This window comes from Belonocnema kinseyi, chromosome 2 (assembly GCF_010883055.1).
Source record: "Belonocnema kinseyi isolate 2016_QV_RU_SX_M_011 chromosome 2, B_treatae_v1, whole genome shotgun sequence".
Classification (NCBI taxonomy): domain Eukaryota; kingdom Metazoa; phylum Arthropoda; class Insecta; order Hymenoptera; family Cynipidae; genus Belonocnema; species Belonocnema kinseyi.
The window spans coordinates 58,388,300-58,401,234 of NC_046658.1; the positions used below are offsets into that span (position 1 = coordinate 58,388,300).

General features: G+C 32.4%; 2 protein-coding genes across 3 annotated transcripts in view; one reads left to right on the top strand and one right to left on the bottom strand.

Moving 5' to 3' along the window:
• The window catches only part of LOC117168464 (tight junction protein ZO-1), a 154,016-nt gene extending 145,229 nt beyond the window's left edge, over window positions 1–8,787 (bottom strand). Inside the window, exon 1 of one of the 2 annotated variants that reach the window (XM_033354133.1) lies at window positions 7,438–8,786. In XM_033354133.1, coding sequence (XP_033210024.1) covers window positions 7,438–7,610 — 173 coding nt within the window. In that variant the 5' untranslated portion in view covers window positions 7,611–8,786. Of the gene's footprint in view, window positions 1–7,437 lie in introns of both variants that reach the window. The other variant, XM_033354135.1, reaches the window with a different exon arrangement.
• On the top strand, window positions 261–6,966 carry LOC117168465 (facilitated trehalose transporter Tret1-2 homolog). Its single transcript, XM_033354139.1, has 3 exons — window positions 261–988; window positions 3,735–4,611; window positions 5,328–6,966. Exons 1-3 carry the CDS (start codon window positions 763–765, stop codon window positions 5,803–5,805), a joined length of 1,581 nt encoding a protein of 526 aa, XP_033210030.1. The 5' UTR covers window positions 261–762; the 3' UTR covers window positions 5,806–6,966.
• Window positions 8,788–12,935: the final 4,148 nt, after the last annotated feature.

The following is a 12,935-nucleotide window of genomic DNA, read 5'->3' on the forward strand; positions in this document are numbered from 1 at the left end:
CAAAATTGATGAAAAATTGTCCATGCGGTATATGGATGGCCCCTCATGAAAAAAAGTGATATATAACATGAAAACAAAGGCTGGAATTACAACCTTTTTTCTGGTCAAGATACTGATGCACGAACAATTGTTTTTTTCCCGTGTTTAAGAAGTGCTTCGATTTACGACCTGAAAACTCTAAATAAATAAAGGAGATTGCATCCAAACGTTGTCAGGGGAACGTAAGGCAACTTTATCATTATTTTTCTTTGCAGTCCGGAGATTGATTTCGCGCAGTCAGTGAGAGATACCATAAGCAGACGAACGCCTTTTTGCAAAGAGTGGATCTGATAAAAAACTTTTTTTTCGTAGAGAAGGCAAGATTCAGTGCAGTACTGAGATTATGTGCAGTGGAGTGACGACAGTGACTTTAGAATAGAATCCTAGGCTGAATGAAGTACCAATTGATCTTTTCGTAACGATTCATTGCCATTCAAAGTAACTGATGTGATTAAAGAGATTCAAGGCCGATTCTCGTAGATCAAAGCATCAGTTAGTTTTATTTTGTGCTCCCGATCCGCCGTGATCAACACGAGGCATCTTTTCGTTCTGACAGTGAGAAAATTTCTAGTCTGAAAAAGAGTGCACATGTGAAACAGCATATATTTCTGAGATAGCAAAGATAAAGAGGGATTAGTCGGTATAATTGCCATCAATTAGACCCCTAGGGAAGTATGAACTTTGGGCTCAAACAAACTTCTAGTTAATCTGTCGCATCTAGAAATGATGAAGGGGACCGACGACATGCATAATAGCAGATTAATCATGGAGGCAGAAGCATCCGTAGAAGAACCTACAGAGCTAAGTCTTCTTTCAAAGTCACCTATTTCTCCAATTTCTGAAAAAACTTCCATGCCACTTGAGTATGGAGGAGTGACAAAAACAAATCCACCACCAGAGATCCAGCAGGAGGGGAAGAAGTTGTTTCAATTCTTAGCTACCCTAATCGGTGAGTACCTGTTTTCTTAAAATTTGGTATATCAGAAATAATCGCTCTGATGAAAACGCTACAGTGATTTTGGACATTTAAACAAAATAAATTGCTTTATAAGTTGGGTGAGCAGATTTTTACGATTGTTGAAGAACTGAGCTCAATCTATTTCACATGAAAAACCGTATAGTGTATTTTGAGGCTTGACAAAACAAACATGAAATTTATTTGAAATTAGGATAAGAAATCAATAGTTTATACATTAAATCCTAAGGTGTCACTATTTTTATCCCAAAGGGTGACACAGCGTTGCTTGTTGAATGTTGTTGTAACTTCCAGTGTTGCAAGAAAAAAAAATTAGAACCACGTGTGTCTGAATGTGGTATTCGTCGGGAAAGATTATTCAAATCTATACACGCAAGCCTTCTTTTAGATACCTTGAATTGTTTTCAAGATATCAGAATTTCTCCAGAGATAAGACAAATTCATTTTTTCTACATATATAGTTATATAACTGTAACGTTTCCCTTTTATCAAGTAAAATTATACTTTATAACAAAATTACTTGTAAATAATTATTTTCTTCAATTTCTAAATCTAATTGGTTTAAACTGTGTACTCGATACTGTTCATTTTTAGACCTAACATCAAAACTATTTTGTCTATTTCGTCATTACAAGACTCATAACTTCACAGATAAAATTTCACTTGTTTCAATTAATCGACAATAGTTTTATTTTAGTGAAACCTTATCAGGATTGTAATGTTTACGTTTTCATAATAATTAACCTCTAAAGTTTCATGAACTTGGAAGCTCTAATGCAGCGAAAAATAAGATTAAACCTGCACTTCAATCATTTAATAATTTTTTCTATCTATAAAATTAAAAACTATAATGTTTCAAACATCAAGTTGAGTCAAGGAATACAAATTTTAGAGAAAAGTAGGTTTGGCTTACATAACGATTTTTTGAAGACCTTTTGCATAAAAATGATTGCATGAAATAAGTTAAATTCATCAATTAAAAAAAAAGATTTCTTGAATTCATAAAATAAAATTCATTTGAATATAACTTTTTGTTAAATAAACCAATAATAATTTCTTGCTTACATGGTAAGATAGTTTTAAATAAAAGTAGAGCACAGGAATCCTTTTGGGATTCATTAGTAGTCTGAAGTGGTCTGAATTAGTTCAGAAGTAGTCAGATGAGTAGTCACAATGATTATGGAGTAGTCCCTTCAGCGGTGTGTTTGACAGACGACTATCTGACTTCCTGCATACACAATGGATTGTCCATCGATTTTTATTACTTTCTGTATTTAAAAAATTTATTATAATTGAATCTAGAAAATTGTTCTATTTCTTCTTCTGAAAAACCATTTCTTTCATAAAACTAAAAATGTATATAGGTGACGGAAAGAAACTTCTCAAAATTAAATTTTTCTAAACGTTGGCTTTTGGTGTGACTAAATCCTCGAAAAATATTGTTTTGCAAATATTTGCATATTTGCAAATAAACCATGTTTTTTGGATATACTTCCGCAAAATATCACCAAAGAATATTAACTTGATACTTGGTCCAAGGTCTAGTCTAGGGGTTCCTTTTAGACCTTAGTTGAACGCACTAAAAGGATTTTTTGCGCAGATCAATATAAATTGTTATCAATAATTTCGACTTTTTATTAAATTTTCTTTTTCAAAATCTCGAAAAATATCTATTTTATATACTTTTTTTCTAAGCTTAATACTTTTCGAAAAAAATTACTAAAATTAATTTTCAGTTTTTTTTTTACAAAAAATTTCAAAAGTTGCGATATTAATGCCTGAAAAAGTTTTAAGGGATAAAATGTTATTAATAACAATATTTAATGTTGTTCTAATTGTTTTTAAATATTTGTATTCAAAAATTTTTTAAATACCGCTACATGGTTTTTAAAACTTTGTTGGACGCTAATATTACAAGTTTGGAAATTTGGTTGTGACAAAAATCTAAAAATTCATTTTTCTCGAAAATTATTAATTTAGGAAAAGTATAGATATAAAAAATAGGTGTTTCGAAGAGATATATCACTTTTGTGAATAATATTTTGTTCCATAATCAATATTTTTCGAGATTTTGAAAAAAAACTAATTTAAAAAAAGTTAAAATGATTAATAACTTCATTTATAAAGATATGCGCAAAAAATGCTTTTAGTGCGTTCAACTTTCGTCTAAAAGGAACCCCTTAGCCAAGCATCAACTCATATTCTTGGGTGACCTTTTTAAAATTATATCCTTTTTTTGTGACAAAAAGCTTCATTTAAACCAGACTTGAACTTTTAATGATTTGAACCAAATTTCAGGTTAAAAATAAATAACAAAAAATGCACGTTTTTCCAAACTTGATTTGAAATGAAGTTTATGAAAATATTTCTCAAAGAGGAAAAGTGATCTAACTAATTTCTATGTTGAGATCCTTTTTCCACGCATTCTTTATTACTCAATAATTTGTCTCCATCTCTTTTTAAATTAAGATTCATGATTTAAAACTGATAGTAGATCCGGTTCCAAAATCAGAACCACGAAAAACTTTGTACCATTGTTTTATTCTCCAGTTAGCAATCCTCGGTATGGATTCAGTTAGATTAAGAAATTAATGATACTATATTTTCTAAACTATTATAGGACTTGAAATCATTCAACAATGAAATCTCCAAAATCACTGCGACTGCGATAAGTCTAAGAATAAAAGAGAGATTAAAATAATCAAAATTATTCTTGCAGCGGGACTGACAGTGAGTCAAGGAGGCATGGCCTTAGCATGGTCATCTCCAACTGTTGACTATTTAAGATCAAACGGTTCTTTCCTTGCAAACGTGACAGATAGCGAAGGCTCCTGGATTACATCATTAATGCCACTCGGAGCGATGATCGGATCGGTTCCTGCGGGGAGTTTGGCTAATATTTTTGGAAGAAGAATAGCAATTGGTGTCACAATGACACCTTGTCTAATTTCCTGGATCATTTTAATTTTCGGTAGAACCGTTCCCTGGATATACATCGCCAGATTCCTTGGCGGTATTGGATCTGGTGCGGCTGGAGTTTTGGTTCCAGTTTACATTGGCGAAATAGCAGAACCATCAATGAGAGGAGCAATGGGAACATTTTTTCCCTTTTTTTTCTCTCTGGGAATCGTTTTTTCATATGTGGCTGGTGCATACTTAGAATACCAAACATTCAACATTGCCTGTTGTTTAACCTTGGTACCTTTCCTAGCTTGCATTTCTTTGATGCCAGAAACACCAATGTGGTTGGTGAATCAGGGCAGGAAACTGGAAGCTAGTAAGGTTTTGAAGATATTGCGAGGATCAAATTACGATGTTAATCGGGAGATTGCTACCCTTTTGGAAGAAGCAGAGGAGATAAAGAGCAGAAAAGGTGGAATACGTGATCTGGCTGGTACTGTAGCTGGAAGAAGGGCCCTTCGTACGTGCCTGGGTCTCATGTGGTTTCAACAAATGTGTGGGATTGATGCAGTTCTTTTCTACACAGTGACTATATTTAAAGATGCTGGGAGCACTATTGACCCTTATGTGGCGACGATTGTTATTGGTCTAATCGAGGTCATGATGGCAGTGGTCGTCGGTATGACAATTGACAGGTATGTCGTAATTAGAAATTAAGAAAGAAATATAAGTTGGGAAAACAAACCGTACAAGTTGACTTACCCTCAGCCAATTTAATATTAGAGACAAGCGATTAGTCGAAATAAGGAAGTTGATTGTCACCTGATACTTCAAACAATGATTTAGACACGCATTTAGTGGCTCTAGTGAGAAACATACGTAAATTATTTATATAAGCAATTTATTTTCTGGAATAGAAATGACCTACTGGGTAGACTGTTCGTTGGATCTGCCATTTCGTTTAATTTTTAACCGTGTATAAAATAATCAGTGGGACTGATTAATAATATCAACCAAGCAAAAAACTATTTAATTACGGTTTTTTGAGTCTGATTCCAATTCCTAGATTTTGCACAGTTGTCCTTGAAGTTAAGACTTTTCGATAATCGCAGTAGGTTGATTCTGTATTGTAGGCAGTATTGAATGGCGCAATCAGTCATTGTTTTATTGCTTCATAAAACCTGTACCAATAGTTTTACTCAGCCGAGATCAAAATAAAAATTTTGAAACTCAATTCTGAACAATTATTCCATCTAAAAATAAAATTAAATCTTTCAAAGTGGAATTGATAAAATTAAATCTTCAAATTAAAATCTTCAAAAACTATTAAAAAGGTTTAAATTGTTTTAAAGATTTGTATGTCCGTTGCAATAATTCTCAATAAAAGTCCCATTATTTTCTTTGTTTACAGATTTGGAAGAAAACCATTATTGGTGATATCCGGAATGACAATGACAATTTGGATTGGAATATTAGGCTACTACTTCAAAATGCAGGAAGACGGTAAAGATGTCCTATACATTGGTTGGCTACCTTTACTCTGTCTCGGTAGCTTCAATTTTGTATTTTCTGTGGGCTATGGATCAGTGCCCTACGCTATGGTGGGAGAATTATTTCCCCAAGAAACGAGAGCAATTGCAAGCAGCATGTGTTTCGTAATAAATTGGTTTCTCGTTTTCGTAGTAACCAAATTCTTCCCTACTTTCGTCCTACTAATAGGAGCATCAAAAACTTTTTGGATTTTCTGCAGTCAATGTGCTTTAGCAACTGGCTTTGCCTTCTTTTTCGTTCCAGAAACAAAAGGCAAAACACTTCATGAAATTCAACTTAAACTTGCTGGAAACGCAAAATACAAAAACGGCTTCGGTCCCAATGCTTCCCCTATATGAGGATGAAAAAAACGACACTCCTTGCTGAGATACTTTAGTTCATTTCGAACAGAATCAGACCAAAGTACGAAAATTAAAGTACAAGAGAAAATTCTAGAACTATTGGTTCTAGTGAAAATCGATACCCAAAGTCGAAATTGACTTTTGGTTATCAGAAATGATAAAAATTGAAGCGTAGCATGAGTGAGTCTACTTTTAGGAAAATTCACCGATTACAAGGTATTACTGATAAGGAGTAGAAGGACCATATGACTGACTATCAAGAGATAAAACTGCCACGAGCGATGTAGAAAAAAAACGAGAACTTCCTTACCAGGTGCACAGTGAAAGTGGACTATGGCTGACACTATCATTGTAAGAAATAGAGATTGGAAGATATTTTGAAGAAATGACGAGGTATTAGTGATTCATAAACTTCCAAAGAGCGATAAAAATATAGAAGCACAATGTAAATATCAGCATCACATGAAGAACGCAGACTTGTGATTACATATGTGGATTTGTATTGTAATCTCGATAATAGGATTTTCTTCAGGAAATTCACCTGTTGAAGCAATGTTCTGAGTGAATTTTTCTTTTGGACAAATTAAAAGTGTAGAAAGAGAAGTAGGAAATGTAAGATTTTCTATTGTTTAGAATGCTTTTTTAAAATGGTACGAAATGGAATATTCTTGCATAATTGTATGTTTTGTATTATTATAATTCCTAGTCTCGTACATATGGCTCAATTATGTAGTAAATCTAGAAATAATATAGGAATTAAGCGAAATATTTTACGATATTTGGATAGAAAAATAAATTGGAATCAATAAAAATTCCTTTTACTTCCGTCATAGTTACATATCAGTTGTTAAATATATAATTAGACAGATTAGTTCCTATCTTTTTTAGATTGGAATTAAAAGACTGAAAGTGTTGCAAATATTTGTAAATTAATCTTCCTTCCGGAATATTTGCGCCTTTATCATTTGGTGAAGAATGTGTACCACTGACGCAATAGGTTCGAAACATTAATTAAGATTTAAGCTTATCAGTTTCAGCAAATAGCATAACGAGTTCAATGGCAAATTTCTACCGTATTCATAATTTTCATTAAAGATTTCCACAAGGGAGAATTTCTTTCTCTTATCGTATCAATTTCTTAAAATCTTGAAAGTTTACTTGCCTTCTAGACATTCCATTTAATTAAATTAGTTCATAGTCATCTCTTTAGTCTACTCTCGCTAAGGCTTTACCTGCAGACTAGAACACAAGGAAAAGCATACGCTCGGCTTCGTTGAGGGAAAATCTCTTGGTTAATATTTTAACTATTATTACCTCAAAATTGTATTTACACTTTGCAATTATAAGTTAAATATTTCCTCGAAGCTGTTTTAAACAGGTTACGAGTATATGTAATTTTAAAACCTTATTGTAAGTGATTGAAATAACTATGTCCGATTGTATACCTATATAGCAAACGCTATGTATGTTTTGAAAATCTCACCGTTTCTCGTTAGGAAAATAAAACAGTCAAGAAGCAAAAAAATTGAAGACAAAGGGTTGCATGTGGGATTAAAATGCGGAAGGCGGAGGACCATTAGGATGATAGCACATCAAGGGTGACTCCTGAGAAGAATGGAAGGGACTCACCAGAGGGTTTGACGTGACAAACGAGGAGAGTGGGCAGCTTCTCGTCGATGGTGTGAAGGTGGAATTGCAAAGCAGTACAATCCGTTTAGAGGAATAAAGTAACCCAACTGGGCTGGAATATTTTGGTCGCAATTGGCACCTTCATCATAATAACATCTTTCAGCTTTATACATATTATCTTTCTTTTCTTACTCAAATTCTCGAATCCAATATCTAATTAAGCTGAAGAAGTCTTGGTATTTTAAGATTCTCGTACATCCCTAAGATATGGGGTCGTCAAAATATTCGATGAAGATTATGGAAACCCACTTCTTTATGTTTTCTCTTCGACGTACTCTAATCCTAAATATGTTTGGGTTTATAGGTATCAGATTGAATCTCAATGAAGTGAATGAATAAATGTGGGAAAATCTGTTCGGTATTATTGAAGATATCTTGTACTTTTCAATTATTAATTCATAGGAAATTGTTCGATTTCTTCAAATGTTTGTCTAAGTTGCAATATTTGATAATCCTGAAGATAAAGTACGTTTGTCCGATGTTGGGATTATCATTTTTAAAGAAGGATTAGTGTCATCTATGTTTCTAAATCTTTAAATAGTCGACATTAGTGGTTTCACACCTTGTCTGTCTTATTTTTCTTTCTTATGAATCTGTTTCTTTTTCTATAGCTTTTTCTTTCATAACTCTCTGCTTATTTTCTCTTGTTGGATTCCCCCTTGCTTATGCCTGCTACAGATACATCAAGAAAATTTCAAAAACGAGTACCTCAATCATCCAACCATACTAAGCACGATTTCATCCTTAAATTATAATCTTGAATTCATCATACCCCTGGTATTTCCTCAAATGTCTAGATTACTTTTCCCAGTTTTAAAAAAGTCTGGTGCGGTTAGAAATCACGTAAAATCGTGCAGAATCAAGTTCGTGACCGCGCTAATGCGAGCGTGCATGCGTGATTCAGAGTCTTATAAATAGTAGTATGCTTAGTGGCGAGCACATGTCGCCGAGAGCCAGCACGCTATTGAGGGGCGCACTTCTTGTTCTTGTTCCTCTTGCAAAGGTAGAGATGCTGTCGTGAAGACGAAGATACCAGAATCCAGGAAGCGCGGAAAAAGACATTTCTGCTTGCAGAGATGCAGAGCACATGCTCGCAATTACTCTGTACTCTCAAATCTGCCATGATGATGCAATAACAATTTAAGTATACTTCCTAATCTTTTGATAATAGTTTTAATGACACTCGAAATTCACTAATGGATGAAATTCTTCTCCACTTGTTTTTAAACACACATATTTATTTCGAATGCAAAGATTAGGTTTTCTTAGACTTCCTTCAAAGAATGATTTACTGTAAGAGGTAAAAAAAACTAACGAGGGCCTGGTATTTTTGGATAGACCAAATTTAGAATTTATGAAATGAATAATGGGCTTAAGGCTGGCAAGTGGTATACGAGTATTATGGTTATTGGGAATGTGAAAAGCTTCCTGCTCATCTGGAGACTATTGTTAACATTACATACAATAAAATGGATTGTTATTAAAGAATGGTTTAATGCGTTTGATCAAGATCTTTTAAGAAAAAAATTAAATTTATTAAATAATGCATTTTGATACTTAATCGTGTTAATCTAGGTGATTCTTTGAACGCTTTGATTTGATTTCGAATTACAAACGTTCGCTATAGATATTTGAAGTTATTTCTATATTCAAACTCTAAAAATTGGCACGTTGCATGTTTTTATAACAAAACATGGTTATAAAAATTGTTAATATATTCGCTGTGAAATTTTTTTATACATTTATCAACGGAGGAAAATTCGCGATAGGAGGCGAGCACAACCCGTTTTCAGCGTGGTTTCACGGGGAAGACTGAATTGCGCAGGGACTCGGGGATGTTTAGTCGCGACACCGTGCTCTGTCGGCGTATCTGAAAATAACGAGGGATGATGTCGCTACGTTCGACTTCTGAAGCTTAGCTCATTACGATCATTAGTATGTACCTGTCTCCTAGATTATCTCATTTAGTACCATTCGTCAAAATATAATGGCATATCCAATATCAAAATAAAATGTTATGCTTTAAAAATAATAATAAAGAATTATTTACTTATAAATTCTTTATTATTTTTCAGACAAATTAATAATTTGACTATTTTCCTTTCAGACAAAAAGGCTTTATATTATATAAATGGTCTCATATACTTCAATCTTCACAGATTCAGAAAAAATAGGTGTTAAAATATGAGCCTAACTGCGAATCCCACACACTTTATTCTGAAAATCTTTCAAATATGTGAGCCCAAAAATCGAAAATATATTCACTTTATTCATCTTTCGAACGAAAGTGATTGTTAAGAGAAATATCTTTTCTAGTAATTTTAGTTTTTTTTTTTAATTTTGTTTAGCTAGCTTTGGTAAATCTGTTGAACATGTTAGAACTTTCTGATGATAAAAACACATCAAAAAAAGATTCAAGTAGATACAAAATTGGAAATTAGATACACAATAGAATTGAATTGAAAAAGGAAAAAAGGTTTTCTTATTCTCATACATTTTTTTTCTCTGGAATGCGAACTGAATTAATAAAACCCAATAAGAAAATTCACTGTTTTTGTTAAAAAGTTCATTCTTTCTTGTTGAAAAGTCTATGTTAGTTGAGAATTCTTTTTTTTCGGTTAACAATTATATTATTTCGTTGTAAATTTGATTATGTAGTTGAAAAATCAACTACTTTCTCGACAATGTTTTTTGGCTTAACAACCGAATAATTTGCTTGCATTTTCTTTTCTTGACTGAAATTTTCTTTTCCTTTTTGGAAAAATAAATTATTTCATTGAAAACTCTACCTTTTTGGATAACTTCAACTATTTTTGATTGAAAATTAAAATATATTGTTTTTCTTCACATATCAACTTTACATTTTTTGAAATCATCTTTTTCTAATTGAAAATGTTAGTAATTGGACGAAAATTTAATTATTTTGTTAACAATTTATCCTTCTTAGTTTAAGTTCAACAGTTTTGTACACAATTTGTCTTTTTGGTTTAAAAATTCACTTTGTTGGTTGAAGATTCCTCATTGTTGCTGAAAATTCATTTTTTTGTTTTAGAGACTAACTATTTTGTAGAGAATTCCTCTTTTTTATTTAAAACTTCACTAATCTAACATAAAATTTAAATATTTAGTTGAAAAATTAGTTTTCTGTTGACATTTCATATTTTAGGGTATGAAAATTCATCTGTTTTTCAGAAAATTCGTCTTTTTGAATTGAAAAGTTAACACTGGGTAAAAAATGAACTGCTTCGTTGAAAAGTTGCAGTTTTTTCGAACTGAAGCGTTTAAATTTGGACGTAATATAGTATAAACATTAATTTTATTTTGAAGAACTTATTTCAATATTTTCGTGCAAAATCTCCGTATTTCCGTTGTTTTAGAGCATTCTGGCCTGTGAAGCGTGTGATACCTGTAATGATGTTTTTGATTTGCAACAACGGAATTGATTTATAAATGTAAACGTTGCAAAAGAAGGGGAAAACTGAATAAAAATGCGTAATTTTAAGGGTTTTAAGGGATTTTTCAGATTTTAGGGGAAAAGAGGACTTAGATCAAAAAGGGGACGGACTGTGAATTCTGACATATCTAAATCAACTATTTTAAGTGAATAAATTTACGAATTTACCCTCAATTTTCCTCGTTAGTTTCTTAAATCAGCATTACTTGAAGTGGAAAATGATGATACAGATGCTCCAGGAAATCAAGCTGAAGGATTTACAATCAAGTATATAGAATGTAGACCGAACTCAGGTTTGACGGGTGGGTCATGAAGCGATCGTACGATACAAGTTCTTTAGCGAGTAGAGTTAATGCACTTTTGCTATCAATATTCGTCTCAAATCTAAGTTATCAATATCTAACTGTATGTACTAAATTCCTATGTGTGCATTCATAAAGCATCAATATCAATAATAGGTATACAAAGAGCTACTTTCATGATTTAAAACTCGTATGGGAAAGATAACAAAGCCAGTAAACCTACTACGTGAAAGCTCAGAGTGAAAAAAGAAGGAATCAAGAATAGGTGAGCTAGAGTCGAAGACTCAATTACCAATTCGAAATACTATTGGATACGCATTTATAATATACGATGGTCTGATCAGTATTCATAAAGTTGGCTACTGAACTATTTGCCCTGACCAATCATCGATCACGGAACAACCTAATCAAAATTAAATTGTCTCAGTTAATTATAGAAATTCATTTGCTTTGACTTGTTGTAAAATTAATGACAACTACTGTATTGGAAATTCTGCTATGATTGTGTTTAATTCGATCAGATGATTTTATTCGATCCTATCGATATGTAATCAGACTATACATCATCCACGTGATCCTTTGATGATGTTTTTAATTTTGATAAGTTTCTGAACTTACAATACACACTTTGCATAAATAAAGCATGGTACTTTTGGAGATGATCATAAGATTTTATATCTCGGATTTTATGTTACAAATGTTGATTTTAGTTTCACATGAGAAAAGTAATGTACTCTGTATAAATAAACACAGAAATTGGATATTGGATCTTTACTTACTCTGAAGGAAATTGAGTGTATATTTTATTTAACTGAATGAAAAATTTATGTATTGCATTTCCTATACAATATACATTATACATTTCTTGCCGCAACAAATTTTGTTCAGGGAAATGCAATTTTTGATCATTATTATAGCAATGGAAAAACTTTCCCAGCAGAATACTGCTTTATTTTGCAGTGATTTCAATTTTGAATTTTTTTATCGTCAGCTGCATTATGAGAAATACAGTGACAGAAGAATTTAAATACTCAGAAAAAAAATTGCTTGGCACAACAAAAATTTGGTTGGATCAAACAAATGCATTGCTATACGGTGAATGAAATGTATTTTTGATTCAATCGAAGTTGTTGGTTAATGAAGTTCGATTGAGTGTAATAAATATTTTTGTTGATCCAACCAAATATTTTGGTTCACCAAAATAAATATTTTGGTTGATTCGTTAAATCATACATCTGTGTGGGGTTCTTTCTTCACTTATGCATTTTGGGTTAGATTGCCTGAACCGGTGTGAAACCTGCGAACTAAAAGTTGTGATTACGTTCGAAATGTTCTATACACTCAGAAAAAAAGATTACTCGATTACAAGAAATGCAGTACTGAATATGTCCAATCAAATATTTTTTTGATCTAAAGAAATTTTGCTTATAAAAAAAGTGAGTTTCTTATTTGAAAAATATTATTTCTTGAAATAAGAAAAATTGCCTTCGATCAAAACAATCTTTCATTGGACGTATGCAGTACTAGTAGGCAGTCTGATAAGTCCCTGAAAAATGAAACACGGAGACGTTTTTTTGGCAAAAGTCGGTTTTATTTTTCAACATACTCTGCTTTTAGGTCGATACAGCGAGTCCAACGATTTTCTAACTTTTTGATACCGTCCGAAAAGTACTCGATCGGAA